Below are 19157 nucleotides of genomic sequence, written 5' to 3' on the forward strand. Positions count from 1 at the left end.
GCAAACACAGAGCATACTACAAAACCTTGGCTCTGATACCAATTGTTGCGGAAGCGACGATAATATTAATAACAATATTATCAGAAATATTTAGATAATTATTATGCCAACAATTATACTAAGAAAATTCCCAGTTAAATTGGAGGGGTCACAATGGTCCCGCTTAAAACCCAACAACTAGACAGAACTCACTTAGATATTTATAGCAATAATAACTAAATAAATATAACCAACATAAAGCTATTAAATAAAAGCAAACAAATAAGAAATAAAATACCAGAGTTTTAACGAGGTTCGGCCAATTTAGCTTACGTCCTCGGACACTACCAAATTAATATTTCCTCTAGAAATATTACAAAGGAGAAGATTTTGGGATAATACAACCAAAGGGGGAGGGGTTCTATATATAACAAACCAAACCCCCTCCATTTCTATCTTTTCCTAATGTGGGATATTGCCAATATTCAACAAATATCTTAAACATCTCATTTGCAAACGCCTCGCCACCTGTAAAATCACGTAAGTTTCATAGAAAAGAAACTTACTCTTCTCCACCGTCTTTTCATGTATGTATATATACATATAATATATATCAATTTGATCCAACCCAAGTCCCTGAATACGCCATAAGTGGACACACTTTTTCTTTGGTGTGCCAGTAATTACGAAAATGGCTGATTTAATAGATGAAAATGGTAACCCCATTCAACTCACTGATGAGCAAGGCAACCCGGTGCAATTGACCGATGAATATGGTAATCCCATCCACGTTATTGGCGTAGCCACCAAGTCCCCACCTATGCACGGTGGTGATCAGATCAGTGTTGTTGCTGCTGAGTCTCAACAGCAGCAGCAGTATCGACCGCCCCCACTGCGTCCGGAGGTTTTCAGCAAGGAAGAGATTCAGTCTTTTAACAGCTCCAGCACTAGCTCGGTAATTCGCCGTTCCCCTTCGTGTATAATATTTAAGTTATGGGTTATTAATTTCATGAAGCAATTTTAAACGCTATAAATTTACGAATTAAAATTTAAATAATTTTTTTAAATATTTAATAGTGATAATTAGATTATTTAGGATTTATGATATGTTTTCTTACTTACCAATAGTATTAATCAATTGTATTGATCATAATCAAATAATCAAATCGTCATTCGAGACTTACTAGATAGACTTATAAAGAAAAATTATTTAAATAAAATACTTTCATATAGTTCAGTGACTATTTTATAATTTTTTAAAATTAAGTGATCAAAACATAAATTTATTAATAGTTTAATGACCATTAAGTATAGGTTGCCTTAATATTTATAATTAAAATTAGTCATTTAAATTCTTTTTTAAGAAAGAAAATACGAATAAACGTGTTAAAGAAGTCATTATTGATAAAGATAAAAATATTGGTCTTTGAGTATTTAGATTCGAATCTTATCATACATAATTACGATGTGTGAATCTTTAATTTCATCACATGAATATCTATTTTTTCGTGGGCTATATTTTGTAATAATTTGATTTTCACATTATATTGTGAGAGTTTATTTTATTTATGATAGTAAAGACTTAAAACAAACAAATTTTAATATTGTTAGCAAATGTTGAGGTCTTCAAACTTTCTAATTCTATACAAATTACCATGTGTGCGAAATGGAAAATTATTCTTTAGACAAAAAATTATAATTTGACTTAAAATGTTAGAATTTTAATTTAATTATTTTAAAAATCATAAAAATATAATGGTGAAATTGTATTTTAATTTTCGTAAAAAAATATAATTTAATCTTGGTCCCTTTAAAAAACTTATGGCTTTTGTCTCTACATTTCTCAATTTAAATTTATTCTAATTTAAATCATAACACGTGTGGGTTCTATGTAAATTTATTTTAATTCAAGTTCAGTTATATTTTAATTATCAATTTTATTAATTTGTGTATAATAATAACCTGATCCTACTCGTAATTAAATATTCATATAACTACGGATGTAGTGATTATATTTGTAATTTTCATTGATTTTTAAATTATTTTTTATTGTTCGGATTTAGTTTAGAGATGTTGGAGTAAGTGAGAAGAAAGGAAGGAAGGATAAAATAAAAGAGAAATTAACGGGTAAAAATTATGAGGAGGAGGAGCAATTTCATACCACAACTAACGCTGCCAAAACCTCGATCGCAACCACTACGGCGGCACCGCCTCGACAGCCGTACGTTGAGCAAGAGGGGATGTGTTTGAGGGAGAAGATAAAGGCGAAATTGCCTTGGTGAATAAAAATAATAATATTATTGTAGCTTTACTTTTAAATCACTCGTGTATTTCTGTAATAGTGATGTAATAATTGTATTTGTCCGTGAAAGTTGAAGCTTTAGGTTTTTACTATGCGGGTAAAATAGTCAGTTTTGTTTACCTTAGGTTATATTTTAATTATTTATATTTAAAATGTTGCATTAAATTATCATTTTCAATAAAAATTTTAAGTTAACTTCTACAATTAGTCTTTATATTTTTTTCGTTTTGAGCAATTTAATTTTTTTTATTTTTCAGTCTCTTCTGCTTCTCCATTTGTTTTTCTCCATTCTCTATCTGTTTTTCTTCCTTCTCCATCTTTTTTAACATAAATTTTTTTATGTTTTCCATTTGTGAAAACATAAAAAAAAAGTTAAAAGAGATGGAGAAGGGAGGAAAACAGAGGAAGAAACAAAAGAAAATGGAAAATAAAGGAAAAAAAGAAAGAAAGTTAAAAGAACATAAAAGAGAAATTAAATTGTTCAAAATGAAAAAATATGAGAACTAATTGTATAATTTAGCCTAAAATTTTTGTTTAAAATGACAATTTAACGTGCCATATCATCTTAATAGTAATTAATGACTCAATGACTAAAATGGTACGACATGTTAACGTAAGTGACTAAAATGTAAGTAACTAAAATGTAACTTAAGGAAAATAAAAGTGACTATTTTGATAGTTTACTCTTAATTTATATATATATTTATTATAGATGGATTTTGTTAATTCTCAATATTTTCCGTTAATTGTACATATTTTCATTAGTACAATAATAAATTTTGCCCACAATATTTACATAGACTAAATTTATTATTATTTACCAATCAAATTTATGTAAAATTTACAAAAAAAACATTAATAATATGCTTAATTATCCTTAATAGCTCAAAATTAACTGAGTTTTTTTTTTTGTTTTTTTTTTCTGATTTCCTATTGAAATATAGTATTCCGATACTGATACGGAATTTAAGGACCTATAATGAAATTAAGCCTTTTATTATTAAATGATACCTCATTAGTCCTCACTGTCACTCAGCTCTTGTTTCTCTTCAGTCCACAGTCATCGTCACCAAATCTCCATAGCCAAAAATCCTTCCTTTCTCTCTTTCCCTCTTATTTATAATCCCTTTCTTTCCTCCCAAATGTTCTCTCAAACCCAATCACAATCCCAATCCCATTTCCTTTCATTTCCTTCCAAATCCCTTCCTTTCTATCCTCCTTCTCTCTTCCACAACAAAATCCCTTTCCTTTCACTCCCTCCTTTCAAAACCCCCACCATTTCTCTCCCAACAAAATCCATGATTTCCAACTCCAAACTCTCTAATCACATCGACCCATTGTTGTTGAACGATACCCAACTCGACCGTTTTGCGGAAGTGGGCAATAAGCTAGCTGATGCCGCTGGCGAAGTCATCCGCGGTTACTTTAGGAAGAAATTCGAGATTCTTGATAAAGAAGATTTGAGTAAGTCATTTAAGAATTTGAGAAAAAAATGGTGCAAAAGGTGTTGACTTTATTGAATTTTTTTCATTCTATAGGTCCAGTGACGATTGCTGACCAAGCTGCTGAAGAATCTATGGTTTCGATTATATTGGAAAATTTTCCTTCTCATGCTGTGTGAGTAATAATGGGTTTTTTTTTTGTTTGTTTTCAATGTTGGGTTTCATTTTTTTAATATAATTTTCTTGTTTGCTAAGAATTATTGTAATTGTTCAATGAATGTAGTTATGGAGAAGAAAAAGGATGGAGGTGTAAGGAGGAATCTGCAGATTATGTTTGGGTTTTAGACCCTATAGATGGCACAAAAAGTTTCATTACTGGTATTTTAGTTTATTCTCTATATTTTTATTCAAATTATTGTGTTAGTTTCATTGTTAAATTTGGCTTATGCTACCCAATTTTCCAGGAAAACCAGTGTTTGGTACTCTCATTGCTTTGTTGAAGAAAGGTAAACCTGTAAGTTTTCACTTATATACCCTCGTTCGTACTCTGTGGTTTGTGCTAATAGTTGTTTAAATTTTGATTTATGTGGCAAAATTATACCTTTTCGAGCAATGTTAGCTTGCCCACCATTAACTGAAGGCCTCATTTTAGCAGTGGAAGCCCCTTGCAATGTTGCCTTTTGAGCTTGCATAAAGCTGGCTTTGTATTAAGTGCATTAATTGAGTTTAATTATACCAGTTGGCATGAATATGTTGAGTTCATCATCTGAACTTGTTTGTTTCTTTTTAATCCTATTCGTTAAACATAGTATCCAATTATACCATCCTTTAAGAGTTCTTAATTTTGCTTTTGATTGCTGTCTGATTATCCCTCTTTTTTGTCTCTCCTATTTCTTTCAGATTCTTGGTATAATTGATCAGCCTGTTCTTAGAGAAAGATGGATTGGAATAAGTGGAAGGATAACTACATTGAATGGACAAGAAGTGGCTACACGAGCTTGTACAGAACTGTCACGAGCATATTTGTATGTTTTCCTCGTTGTTTAGCTTTATATGATAAGAGTTTGTCATGCAAAACCTGAGTCTCCAAAAAGGACACCCTTATACCTGTTTACCACTATAGCAATAAATGCATGCATACAATTCCTGCTTATACCTGTTTACCATCTTTTTCTTTCTTATCTTTTTGTTACTTTTCTTTATGTGTTTAGGTACACTACAAGTCCACATCTGTTCAGCGGAGATGCTAATGAGGCATTTGCCCGTGTTAGAGATAAGGTATTTGGTTAAATGTACCGCTTTATTTGATATGAAGATAAATCACGAATGTACACTTATCCTGTGACATAGTTATTTAATGCTTCTCCTGACCTTTAAAACCTATGGGTTTTTCTCCTAATATGCATTGAAAAATTTAAAAATATTTAAGCTAATCACGGGGAAAGGCCCAAGTATAACGAAAACTTTGAAGAATCATGTACTTTTGGCCTGTTTTTCCATATTGGCCTATACAACAATTTCCAAAATGAAAGAAAAACCGGTATCCTTGATTTGGTCCTTTTCTTTGGGCTCGGATATGTTTGTCCTAGTTCTCACTTACTTGGTTTTGACCTCTCATGTTTTCAACAGGTCAAAGTGCCACTATATGGCTGTGACTGCTACGCTTATGCCCTCTTGGCTTCTGGTTATGTGGATCTTGTCGTTGAGTCCGGCCTCCGGGTACGAACTTCTTTTCCTTTTGGTACAATTATAGTTAAAATGACCCAGGACTGTCATTCGCAATCCAATCTTGAAGAGCACATTACTACATAATCTGATGGGTTTTATTTTTTCAAATCAATTTTTTGTCAGCCATACGATTTCCTTGCACTTATACCTGTTATAGAAGGTGCTGGGGGTGTTGTTACTGACTGGAAAGGCAATCATCTTCATTGGGAAGCTTCTTCAACTTCACGTGCAACAAGTACGCCCTTTCTCTCGAACTTTTTCCTTTTCCTTTCCATGAAAGTTGAACTTTGAATCAAGTTTTGGTTTATTCAGTCCACGGTATATAAAAACTGAATCAACCAAATGCGCACACCCCTAGTTAGAGCATTGCTGATCAAGTTGTTTTTTTCTTTTTTGGGTCATTTTCTAGGCTTTAATGTAGTGGCTGCTGGAGATAAACAAATTCATCAACAAGCTTTAGATGCTTTGCAATGGCAGTAAAAGATTTTACTGTTTGTTTTAAAACCCTAACATCCATACAAATGGTAAATTTTCTTGAGCTCTTTTGTTATAGTTATGGCATTAGTTTGAGAACTATTTGACTCAAGAAATCAACTAGTGGGATGAAATTGAAAGAAACCAAAACTGGTGACTAAAAATCATAAACTAAATGGGAGATTGCATTTAGCATTTTTGCCATGTTATATATCACAATACAATCATTATTTTGTTGATATGAAAAATTTTCAGTTCAGTTGTATGTGTAGATTACTATGGATTTGATTCCTTTATAAAGTTTTTAGTTGTTGGCTGTTAATTTGGATTTGACCTAAAGTATTTTTAAAACTTTAGGATGATTAATGAAATAATAAAATAAATAAACAAACCTGTTTTAGAGGAATAATACATGTTTTTAGTCTATTGAGTTTTAGCTCGGTTGATATTTTTGCTGTTACAAGGATATAGGTTCGGGTGTATTTAAACGAAATGATAGTAACAAGATTTGCATAAATAAAATTAGACTGGTGGATGAACAAATCAGATAATTGATTCGCTTTTAATTAAATAAATTATTAAAAAATATATATATTTAACAATTTATAAAAACAGTGCAATTGTCTGTATCCATAAAAAAATCAATTCAACCCTTTGGTCCAGACTGCTATACTACCTAGTGCGGTTTAATTTTAACAACCATTATTGAAATTATAGATTTAGTGCAAGGTTTTTAGAACTGTACTGATGATTGAATTGGTCAAATAATTGGCTTACTAGTCCAATCGGTTCATCCAATTAGATTAAATAAATCATTAAAGAATTGAAAAATAATATTCAGTTCAACCAATTTGTACTGATTTTTAAGTCACCTGATTTAATCGTTTTCTACAATTTGATATGCCGTTCAATTTCCGATTTAACCAATCCGATTGGCTAATAGTGTCATTTTAAAGCCAGTGACAAAAATAATATGCTTATTAATTAACATTAATTTTTTGCAAGCTAATTAACATTAATTATTAGTACAAAAACGTTACGTTTATCATCGTCAAAAGGGAAAAAGAATACCATTTTTCTCTATTTATTTTCTGGTTTTCTTCATCAAATCTCACATTCCGTTTCTCAAAATCTCCAAAACTACTTGAATTTCCAGTCAATGGAGAATCAAACCAGAGTTGCCGTAGGAATCCCAGCACCAAATTACCTGATAACCACACACCAACCACCACCTTTTATTTCAACTTATCCAACACCACCACCAGCACAACAACAATCTCTGTCATGTCCGCCGTTGTTCATAATCACATCCATCTTAATCATCATTCTCTTCGTTTCACTTGCTTTCACTGGTTTCTACTTCACTTATCAACAAAGCAACCCTCCAATCATTCGTATCGAATCCATTGTTGCTTTTAACATTACTAATTGGCTTATAACTCTCTCTTTAAAGAATCCCAACAAGTATGCTTCAATACATTACGAGAAGATTCAGGTTTCAGTGTCTGAGTTTGGCGACAAATGGCGTGTTATTTGTCCTGTTGATGAGTTCGACCAGGTCGAAAACGGAGAGACTCTAATGGATGTGGATGTTTTCGGGTTGGTGATGTACTCGAAAATGGTGGAAGTGGTGTTGAAAATGGATGCTGTGGTCTGTTTACAAGCTAAGTAAATGCAGAAACATTGGCAAATGTTGGAAGTTGATTGTGGGGTTGTTGTAGTTCGGCCGAGGATGAACACGACAGTGGGTCGATCCAGTCGGTGTAACGTTCGTCTCCGGTGAATTGTTCATTGCTTAATAGCGTTCTTGTTTCCTTGTTATAGATTGTAATGCAAGCAACTTATAGTGGTACTCATTCTCTCGTACCATATCAGGTCGGGGCCATGCTATCTGTCACTCAAGTTCAAATCCAATATCTCCTCGTATAGGATTTCACATTAAAACTCTAATATTGTTTCCATCATTTTCGGATTTTGATATGAGCTTGAATGCTTTCGGATTTCAATAATGCAAAAACAAATTAACGGGAGGTAAAAATTTATGCTCCGGGACATTCTTTGATACTTAAGTCAGTAAAAGAATTTATTTAATCGTTAAAATTGTTCTCTCATTGGTTGGTCCGCGTGCAAAAAGGACAATACTGACATATGTACGAGCATGGTGTTAGCACTATATGAGGAAAAATAGGAATACTAGACTAGTCGTAATGTTTTTTATTGGTAAAATTTTCTCTTCAGTCTTTCTTAATATCGATATTGAACAAATTGGTCCCTTTAAAGAAAGGAAGAATTAAATCTTTGTCAATCTCAAAAATAAGTAATTAAGGACAATTAATCACGACTTAATGTTTTCCGTCAATTGTATATAATTTTGATCGGTATAATAATAAATTTAGCCCTCAATATTCATATATTGTGTCCATTTGATCTTGATTCTAAAAAAATTCAACAAATTTAATCTCGACATTTGTAAATTTACACAAATGTTGCAAGCAAAATTTGTTAAATCAAGATCAAATTGATAAAACGTATTGTTATTATACCAATCAAAATTATGTACAATTGATAAAAAAAATATTAACGTCGTGATTAATTAACCTTAATTATTCGATTTCTAAATTAATTGTGATTAATTATCCTCGGTTGGTTAATATCGAAATTATCTATTTATCTATAGATAAATGTTGATAAAAACAGATAATGCAGCTCAGTCAAAGATGTAATCTTCATTGTTAAATTGGGTTCAATTTTTTTGAATCAAATGTGCTTGGATGAGCTAAGATGATGGCAATAATGGCACCCAATTCCCTGTAAGAGAATTAAAAGAAAAAAAAACACCATGGAAATGAACTACAAAACCACTCTTCGAATAACATTGTATAAAGTGTCTAGAAATAGCAGCATTAATCATCACGAAAAGCTCTAAAATTTGTTTCCACCATTGACCATGTCCAAAGCTTTTGTTAGCCAACAAAAAGAAAAGATCTTTCTCCACAAACATTGCCTCATAATTAGGACAAAACACAAAAACACCAATTTTTGTTGTCAATCCCTTTTAGCCATTGATAATTCACAAGACAAAAACAGCAAAACCAACCCAACAAAGTTTAGTTTCATTTTTCATAAGATAACATTATTTACCCTTTAGTTTCACTTTGTTGGGTTCCACTTCCGGACTACATCCCTCTCACCCAGGAGGGATGGAGATAGAAAAAAAAACCGAAAAAACGTAAAACCAATCTTTTTCTATCCTCCATTTTGTCATCACCATCATCATCATCCGTATCGATGGCGATCCTCCTGGTGTTGTTTTATATCTTTGTTTGTTGCCCTGTAGTTATTATTGCTTCAAGCACTCCTGCTGATACGTTCAGAGCCGAAGACAACTTCCTTATCAACTGCGGTCCTGACTCGAAGCCTGAACTTATCGAAGGACGAACTTTTAAAACCGGTTCCGAGTACTTAAAAACCAAGAGTGATTCTCAAATCACTTGCTCAGATAATGTTCCTTCACCTATATATAAAAGTGCCAAGGTCTTCCCTGAAGAAGCTACGTATTCATTTACCTTAAAACAACCCGGTTACCATTGGCTTCGTCTCCATTTCTACGCCATGAAAGATGATAAATATGACCTCCACCAATCGACATTCTCCGTGTCTGCGAACGAAATTGTTCTTCTGCATAACTTCAAGATTAATAATAATAGTGTACCAACCCTAAAGGAGTACTTGATAAATATGAAAGATCCTACACTTAATCTCAAGTTTAGTCCTATGAAGGATTCGTTTGCATTTATAAACGCTATTGAGGTTGTTTCCGTACCGAATAATTTGGTAAACGACGAAGGGTCGGCACTTTTCCCGGTTAACAAGTTTTCCGGTTTAACTGAGCAAAATTACCAAGTTGTGTATAGGCTTAACATGGGGGGACCTTTAATTACCCCAAGGAATGATACACTAGGAAGGATATGGATACCTGATGATAATTACCTCGAAGAGAAGAATTTCGCCAAGGCTACCTCGATTGCACCGGACGGGGTCCACTACTCCAAATCTATAACGCCGTTGATTGCACCGCCAATGGTTTATGCGACTGTTATCGAGATGGCCGATGCTAACATAAAGCTCCCAAACTTCAATGTCTCATGGAAGCTTGATGTTGATAAATCATTTGATTATTTGCTTAGGATGCATTTCTGTGACATTGTTAGTAAGACAGCCAATAGTCTCTATTTCAATGTTTACATCAATGAGAAAATGGCCATTTCTGCATTGGACTTGTCAGCGGTAACCGATGGGTTGGCCTATCCGTACTATAGAGATACCGTGGTGAACGCTTCGCTAATCAACGATGGACTACTCATCCAGATCGGTCCATTGAATCAAGGTACTGGGGCAGTTAATGCGATTCTTAATGGCTTGGAGGTGATGAAAATGAGCAACTCGGTCGGTAGTTTAGACGGGGAGTTTGGTGCCGAAGAGGGAGGGTTGGGAATGTCTCAGAAGGGCACGGTGGCTGCAATCGGTTTCGTCATGATGTTTGGTGCCTTTGTCGGTCTTGGTGCAATGGTTTATAAATGGAAGAAGAGACCCAAAGATTGGCAAAAGAGGAATAGTTTCTCTTCTTGGTTGCTCCCACTCCATGCAGGTGATAATAGCTTCTTAAGCAAGAACAGTGCTTCTCAAAAGAGCAACTTCAACACAAGTGGCTTAGGCCGATATTTCTCGTTAGCAGAGCTACAAGAAGCAACCAAGAACTTCGATTCGAGTGAAATAATCGGTGTCGGTGGATTTGGCAATGTCTATTTAGGTACAATCGATGACGGGATTAAAGTTGCTGTTAAGAGAGGGAACCCACAATCAGAACAAGGTATCACTGAGTTCCAAACAGAAATCCAGATGCTGTCAAAGTTAAGACACAGACACTTGGTGTCAATGATCGGTTACTGTGATGAAAACAGCGAAATGATCCTGGTTTACGAGTACATGTCGAATGGACCTTTCAGGGATCACTTGTATGGAAAAAACTTGCCACCATTATCATGGAAGCAAAGGCTCGAGATTTGCATCGGAGCTGCTCGTGGACTTCACTATCTTCATACCGGTACTGCACAAGGGATCATTCATCGTGATGTTAAGACCACCAATATTTTGCTTGACGATGCCTTTGTTGCCAAGGTTGCTGATTTCGGTCTGTCAAAAGACACACCTATGGGACAAAATCATGTTAGCACTGCAGTGAAAGGTAGCTTCGGGTACTTAGATCCCGAATACTTCAAAAGGCAGCAATTGACTGAAAAATCAGATGTTTACTCATTCGGGGTCGTTCTGCTTGAATCCTTGTGTGCAAGGCCTGCAATTAACCCACAACTGCCGAGAGAGCAGGTTAACTTAGCCGAATGGGCAATGCAATGGAAGAGGAAGGACTTGCTTGAAAAGGTTATCGATCCTCAACTAGTTGGTTCCATCAATCCAGAATCAATGAAGAAGTTTGCTGAGGCTGCCGAGAAATGCTTGTTAGAATACGGCGTCGACAGACCTTCAATGGGAGATGTTTTGTGGAACTTGGAATATGCCTTGCAGTTGCAAGAAGCATTCACAGCCAGAAAATCAGAGGACGAGACCAACCCTCTGAACACCGCCACTACCCAAACTCCTATCGTGGTACCATCCACCACCAGTCTTCCAACCGATAACTCCCGTTCAGTTGAGGGTCCAGCAGACGTTCCAACCATTAATGATCACTCAGGAACTGCAGTGTTTGCACAATTTCAAAGCCTTGATGGCAGGTAAAACAGTCAAACACCGTGGCTTGATAACCTGGATAAAGTAAAGCCTACCATTTTCAGAAGACCTTCGGGCAGCCATAAAAATGGGCACCCTTCTCTATGTAACATCTGTTCCATCAAAATCTGTCCTTGTTTCTTGTATGGGGTATTCAATTTCATAGTCAAAACATACATACATACATACATACATACATACATACATACATACATACATACACCAAAAGGTATAGTATGATTAGTGTACTGATATCTAAAGTTTCAATCATGCGGCACCATTTCATCTTGTGTGTAAATTAATACACCTCATACGAAAGAATAGCGGCTCGCAATTTTGTATGCTATTAGAGCATAGTGAGCCATGTAAGTCTCCAACTTCAATTCCCCACAAGATTCAATGAGAATTGTTCTTAATCTCAACTAAGATATGTACCAATATTTAGTTACATCAGACCAGAAAGATAAACCTGTTTAAAGTAACAAATGGCTTACAATATAAGAAAAATAACATTAACCTTTATTTCTTCACTTCTGCAACCACATTTACCTTCATGCTGTTCATCAAAGAGTCCATCTGAGAACACCTTTTAGGAAAGCTGTAGAAAAGGAGCTTAGTTCATGGTTTCTGTGAGCATAGTTTCAAATAATCAAGAGGAAGCAGTTCCATTGATAATTTTCATTTCACATTGATTTTAAAATCTGAATACTTGCAGTTACAAGTCTTTGGTTAAAAGATAATAACTAGATGACTAGGCATTTTTGTCACAATAGTAAACCACAAAAACGGAATAGACATAACAGTTAGTAACATCTAATCGAGCAAAAAACTATACTGTCCTAACACGGCCTCCAAAAGAATCACGATTTAGTCTTCTTAACAAATATCAAATCAGAGGTGAGATGATATGTCCCTAAAAGATGTAAAACATGTTACAACTTTTTCTTCTTGGTGAATGATTCCCAATCATCAGATATAATGAGTTCATCGTCCTCATCATCAATATCAAGCTTTTCGGGTTTATTTTGATTTATACTAGAAGGGCCTGAAGGATCTGGAGCTGTGACTTCAGAAACCTCAGACAATTTTCTTTTCTTCCCTGCAAAAGCTTCAACCACTTCCGAAGTTTCCTGAATTTCATCATCCTTGTCACCGTCCAGAGTTTCCATTGATGGCAAAGCATTGGATGTACTTTCGTCATTTCCAATAGGCTTATTATTGTCCTTATCAACAGGAGCTTCTACCCATCCGGAGAGAAGCATTCCATCAGGTTCCTTCTCTTCGTCAAATTCTTCCCTGCGAGCATAAAAAATACATTTATTGATGCATCTTCTATGGACAATACTTGTACAAAAGCAAATTAGAGGTATAGTTCGAAGAAAAATAAAGGGAAAAGAAAAGTCCATATCAAGCTTTGCGATCAACCCTTTACTCGTCATAATTAACAATAAGATCACTAGTCATATAACTAATGTCCACAATCCAGATAAAAACACAAAGTAACAAATCTTATTTGCCGTCTTGTAATCACAAAATGGAATTTATTTTAGCACAAAAATATGGACATATTTTTTATACTTTAACCAGGGAGGCAGGGAGTACGATACAAATGCAGGAACAAAAGATGTAAGAACTACTTCCACTAGTTCACTAGAGAAAGAAGATAGGCAAAAAAGATAATTATTTGATGAAGCCATTTCAACATTCACCACGTATTTTAGGAACCTTCCAAAACATGATAGAAAATGGTTCTAACAAATTTAGTATTATGGTTATCAAGGTAAAATACAAACCTATGCTTGATATTGATACTGCATGAGAACTCCTGTTGCAGATCCTCTACGGTAAGAACACTCCCGCTAGTAACTGGAGAAGGAAGCTCAGATAATGCCTGTGAAAAGAATAAACCGCAATTATCATACCACTTTTTGTGCCAAGTAAAAAAAGAATTTGGTTCAAATACAAAGATGAAGAATTTTACTTTCTCAAGGTTTGCAGCATAAATCACTACCATATCCTCTTCAAGATCTTCACCAACTTCATAAAGAATGCTTGCCCCTTGCATAATTAGAGGAAAGTTCATGCCAAGTTTGGCTTTAATAATCTTTTCAACAAAATCCCGCAACTTACAACGTTGAGTATTAACCTCAAGCGATAGTGGTGTCTGTTTTCAAGATATTAAACGTAAGCGAGTATCATTTGAAACATTCACAAAAGAAATTCCGATCAGACCACCATTTTAGATATACCTCTGAACAAACATAGCAAGATCTGTTTGGTTCATAGGGTTCTACAGGCATTAGAAGCAACTTTCTTGAAGGATGTTCTAGACAATATGTCATCCTGCATAGGCATCCAAAACAGATTGGAGTTTAGAACCAATGTACTAAAATGAAACAATAACATATGCTCGGTACCTAAACTGAACTATATAATTACTTTGTATTTGAAAAAACCTCCAAATAATCAAAAGAAAACAATTTTAATAGAGAAACAATAAAAAGAGAACTGAACTAAACCTGTAATTGTTGTTATCCTTTTGTAGAACCTTAATTGCTTCAATCACGATCAATCCAGCTATGATAGCATTTGTTGTAGCAACAGCATGCACAATATTACCAGCAATTCCTTTAGCTTCAAAAAGACTATGTAAAGGAATCCCAAAAGAAGAAGCCCGGATATTTGCAGCAGCAGTCACAAATTCCACAGCCAACTGATCATCTTTATCGAAAGTAAGGTTTCCTATATCCTGTAAAGTGATCATTATATTAGTCTAACTTGGTAGGAGCGAGATAATCTATCAGTTTTTCAAAAGAAAAAGATTAACATGGACCTTTTCTCTCTTCAAGAAAAATAATCTCAAAGCCTCGAGGAAAACTCTTGAATTTTCTACAAGGCTCCATATATCCTGAGGATTCTTCAAGCTCAGAGACACCATGGCAGAGACATCATCAGCTGCACAACCCTTTTCCTCGTTCCCATTCTCTTTAGTTTGTTCCTCAGGCAGGACATCTTTACTATATATAGGCCGTGGTTTGTTACGGTTTTTCCACGTTTCTTCATTAGATAGAGCAACTTCTATGTTATGACCAAATACATGATCATATATTCTTCTTCCATATCGTTCGATATCTTCATCTTTTCTACATTCAAATACATCTTCTGAATGTTCAGACGAGTTTGCAGTATCACTAGAGTGCACATTCAAATCATTTTCCTGATTCTTGTCCCCAAACAACTTTGCAAAAAGCAGGTCCTTTGCCCATACAATACAATGAACAAACTACAATTCAAACAATATGATTAGAACTTGTGGCATAGCAATTTCTTGGCAAAAACAACTGTACTTAGGCTTTGTTTACCATTGAGGTTGAATATCACTTTTCAACCCAAACCTTGATTTCAAACCAAAAAATTTTGGTAAACAAGTAGCCTTTCAAACCAAACCTTGATTTTAAACTGGAATTTAACCAAAGCCAAAAATTTTAGCTTTTGGCTTTTGGAAAAGTGCTTGTCAATGAAGTTAACTTTTTATCCCCTCATTAAACCTTCTACTTCACAACATCATGTCTAAAATAGTTATTTTATCTTCTCAAAAGCACTTTTTGACAGCAATGGTAAACAATATCAAATTTTTCAAAAGCACTTTTTGAAAGCTCTTTTTCACAGCACTTCTCAACCTCAACGGTAAACTAGCCCTTAAGCATCATAATTTTAGTATAGTGACTGCTGGTTGCTCAAAGCCAATAAAAGCAAATGACTCCTACGCTACTCCCACCCAAAAGAAAATGCCTCAAATGAATGATTACCTTTGATGGAGTGCTTGTAATTGTACAAACAGGATAAGTCTTTGGGGCAGGTTTTGGCTGACACTCGTAGCACTCAGTTTTTCCTTTCAAATGTACAGTAACCTGCACTCAGGATAGTTATAATCATACAATATCGTCATAATAAAACATTCAACCAAATGAATAACATAAAAGTATCGTTAAAGCCAAGCAAAAGGGGTAGCACCAGACAATAAGTTTGTAGTATGTGAGACATTAAGAGGAGTTGATAAGAAAAGAAAACACAAAAGTTCAAATTCTGGGAAGTCAAATAACCAAAAAATTTAACAGTCAAAAATAGGCAAGACTTCTTATAAAACTCAACTTTAGAACTTAAGGCGACTATATGATTCAGTTAATAAACATGTATAGAGAAGAAAAAAAAGCAAATACATGCACATCTTGAACTGGGGAACACTTCATTTTTTTTCTAAATTAAATTGCTTAAAACGATAAGCTTTTTAAACATATTTCAGAGATACATCTCTTCATTGTTAATATTAATATAGAACCCATTTGATAAAAAAATTCATGAAGCCTTCAATAGCACTTACCAAGAGAAACAAGCTCCGTCAACTTAAGATGCTACTTAAATAGGATAGAACAGGTCACCTGTTCCAGAGGTGAGTTCCTTAAATAAGTAATTATTTGCATAAAATAGCAGAATTTCAGATTATTGGTAATACAGCATGTAAGAACAAAACAATTGAGTATACTTATACATACACGAACTAATAAAAGTTAGATGAAACATGAGAATGAGCAATCCAGACACGCAACCTAGCTAGAAGATAAAGAACCAGTAAATATTGAGCTAAAAGACAAGTAAAAGCCTAAATTACCTGTCCCAAGAACCCTGTTGTCCCACTTTCAACCAATGGGATACCAGCCGCCAAACAAAGACGATTTACATGGCGCCTTGCATCTAAGTTATCCAACCCATTCAACACAACATCAAACTCTTTAAAGAAATCAACATTGAAGCGAGACTCCACATTAGCATGGTATGGTGTAATGCTTATGTTGGGCCTGAACCTTAAGACTGCATCTCTAGCAACCTGATAAAATTATTGATGAAATACATAGCATTAACTTATAACTGTCAATTAAAGAAAACAAGGAAAAATGCCTGAAAATGTACTTGCCTTGGCCTTAGACTGACCAACATGGGATTGTCGGAACAAAAATTGTCTATTCAGGTTGCTGACTTCTATAGTATCCATGTCAATCTACAAGCAGATAAATATAATGGCATTAATAAATAATTTCCAAAATAATTATACCAGTTACTAAATCCTGTAAATTAGTAGCACAACAACAAAAAGAAAAACAAAACATCCATTCAAATGATCGTCATCAACTTGACCTCACGACACATACTGAACAACATTTTTTTAATAAAAAGACAACCACCACCTGGAACCCTTAGCACCACCACCTATATAATGGATAGCTCCCTTTCAAAGATAACTAAAACTTAACACATCAATAACTGATATCAGCCCCAGCCACCATCTTAGACTGTCCATCTAGCTTCTATATTATCGTAACTGACTCCATTCCTAGATAACCCTAAATAATTACACCACTATAAAAATAAAAATAAAAAGTAACAATACTACCAATCAAGTCAACCTAAGGCGCAATACCATACTACCGCCAACAACATTTACCAAGCCATTTTAAATTTTTTGTATCTCCTGCCATTTCAGTATCAACACTTACCACCAGCTCCACAATGGCCACTACCCTGCTACAATGTTCAATGTCCTATAGTATGCACCAAAGCACCATAAATTCCACCTTGAGTTCCGTTATCACCATTACAAATAAATGGCATAAAAACTACCAGAATCCATTATATATCAAACAGATTTTACAATTCTTCCTAAAACATACATCCATAATCTCCAATAAATGAAACCACTAGCATCATCACCTGCAGAGGCAGCAAGAATATCACCTGACAACATTATATGATGATTGTCTCACTAATTATTGGCACATTCTAGACATAGTGTGGTTTCTATAAGCACCATAAACAAAGGTGAATAAAACTTGAGACCCAATTCTTCTAAAACTTATTTCTACCATACCAAACGTTAATAATCTTCTAATTCTAAAATAAAAACAAAATTAGACTGTTGAGACCCTAAAGGTAACTCCAGTTAGACAGACTTTAAAACCAAAAATATTAAATAAAAAAAACAATTTTAAGAATTATTTTTTAAAAAGTAATTAACTTACAATATGAATATCTTGAAACCCAGAGAGAGCAAGAGTCTTGAGAAGCTCACAGCCAATCCCTCCTGCCCCTACCATAAGCACCTTCGCCCTCTACCATTCAAAAGAAAAAATAAAAGGTTAAAACCATAGTTAAAATAAATACCCAATTGTGCTCTCAGGGGACATTTATTCCGTACCTTAATGGCGGATAACTGTTCTTGAGAAGCCATTTCGAGGGTCAAGCCAAGCCAGAGAGCAACAATACGAAGAACAAGATGAACCAGAAAACCAAAAAAAAAAAAAAGAGTAAAAATAAAAGTCGAAACTTTTTCCCCCTTTTTATAAAGAAAAAGAGAGGGGTTTTCGTGGGGTTTGTAAGGAATCGAACACGAGACGTGAAACAACGATTAAAGCCATGATTAGAGCTTTGAAAAGGGCGGCTAAATGAGAACCAAATATATAAAAAAAAATCGGGAAAAAAAAAGAATTTTTTTCTCTTTCTAGGGGAAAACGAAGAGATTTTTAAAGTGGCTGATCTGCTGATATCGGCGGTGTTCAATTTAGCTCTAATTTCAAAATCAGAGTGATTAGGCTATCATCTTTAGGGTTTTAAGCCTTCAATTATTAGAACTTTCAATGATAAGAAAAAAATATTAGGACGTTCGCAGTCGTTGAAGAACGAAGACTCTAAATTAGAAAGTCCTAATTCTTAGTTAAATTTATGTTTTAGTCCCTATACTATATTTAAATTGCAGATTTAGTTTATATATTTTGATTTGGTCTTTTTAATCCCTTTACTTTTTAAATTTTAAACTAAGGAAAACTGTAAAAAAAAAAGACCAAATATAAATGTTGAAGATTAATTTTTTTAGAATCAAGATGAAATTGACATAATTTATAAATGTTAAGGGTTAAAGTTATTATTATGCCAATTTTAAAAGTTGATACCATTAGCTAGTTTATGATAAAAAAAGATAAAATTGAATAGTTGGATGATCATTTTATAATTTTTCATAATTGAGTGACCAAAAAAGAAATTTACTAATAACTAATTGACTATTAGTGTAGTTTACCCTTTAAAATATCAAATTATTTCAATTAATCAAATGATTACCATTTGAATCATACTTAAATTTGATAATGATTAAGAATGATCAAATCGAAAATAGAAATTAAATTCATAATTTTTACATAATTACGAAAATTATTATAGAATTTGACATAAAATATTCAACTATTACTATTTGGGCTCAGAATTAAAAAACTAAAATGACTCGAATTGACTAAACTAATATACATTTTATAAATAATACATGGTATAATGATAGAATTTGACCTAATTTTTTATTGCTTTAATTTTGCAGAAGTAAGGCTTTGAAAAAAAAATTCTGACCA

The 19157-nt window shown here is 33.9% G+C and overlaps 4 protein-coding genes across 5 annotated transcripts; 3 read left to right on the top strand and 1 right to left on the bottom strand.

The window, feature by feature from the left end:
- The first annotated feature begins 482 nt into the window (after positions 1–482).
- LOC107927912 (late embryogenesis abundant protein) lies at positions 483–2478 on the top strand. The gene is made up of 2 exons (XM_016859036.2): positions 483–934; positions 2043–2478. Exons 1-2 carry the CDS (start codon positions 671–673, stop codon positions 2259–2261), a joined length of 483 nt encoding a protein of 160 aa, XP_016714525.1. The 5' UTR covers positions 483–670; the 3' UTR covers positions 2262–2478.
- An 816-nt stretch (positions 2479–3294) lies between these two features.
- Positions 3295–7974, top strand: LOC107927829 (bifunctional phosphatase IMPL2, chloroplastic). Of its 2 annotated transcripts, XM_016858956.2 has the most exons (10): positions 3296–3745; positions 3820–3898; positions 4007–4101; positions 4188–4237; positions 4624–4748; positions 4935–5001; positions 5353–5442; positions 5575–5686; positions 5861–5975; positions 7379–7974. In XM_016858956.2, the coding sequence occupies exons 1-9, from the start codon at positions 3424–3426 to the stop codon at positions 5929–5931; spliced, it is 1011 nt and encodes a 336-aa protein (XP_016714445.1). In that variant the 5' UTR covers positions 3296–3423; the 3' UTR covers positions 5932–5975; positions 7379–7974. The 2 variants fall into 2 exon arrangements, with proteins under 2 accessions (XP_016714444.1, XP_016714445.1); XM_016858955.2 differs by lacking the exon at positions 7379–7974 and having other exon boundaries at positions 3295–3745; positions 5861–6190.
- A 1007-nt stretch (positions 7975–8981) lies between these two features.
- On the top strand, positions 8982–11905 carry LOC107927983 (probable receptor-like protein kinase At4g39110). The gene has a single exon (XM_016859126.2). It carries the CDS (start codon positions 9214–9216, stop codon positions 11716–11718), a length of 2505 nt encoding a protein of 834 aa, XP_016714615.2. The 5' UTR covers positions 8982–9213; the 3' UTR covers positions 11719–11905.
- A 467-nt stretch (positions 11906–12372) lies between these two features.
- Positions 12373–18446, bottom strand: LOC107927984 (SUMO-activating enzyme subunit 2). The gene is made up of 11 exons (XM_016859127.2): positions 17960–18446; positions 17784–17873; positions 16682–16765; positions 16379–16594; positions 15519–15620; positions 14543–14992; positions 14229–14458; positions 13959–14052; positions 13691–13873; positions 13503–13600; positions 12373–13005 (listed from the first exon to the last, which is right to left on the bottom strand). Exons 1-11 carry the CDS (start codon positions 17990–17992, stop codon positions 12642–12644), a joined length of 1944 nt encoding a protein of 647 aa, XP_016714616.2. The 5' UTR covers positions 17993–18446; the 3' UTR covers positions 12373–12641.
- Positions 18447–19157: the final 711 nt, after the last annotated feature.

Source organism: Gossypium hirsutum, chromosome A03 (genome assembly GCF_007990345.1).
Source record: "Gossypium hirsutum isolate 1008001.06 chromosome A03, Gossypium_hirsutum_v2.1, whole genome shotgun sequence".
NCBI lineage: Eukaryota > Viridiplantae > Streptophyta > Magnoliopsida > Malvales > Malvaceae > Gossypium > Gossypium hirsutum.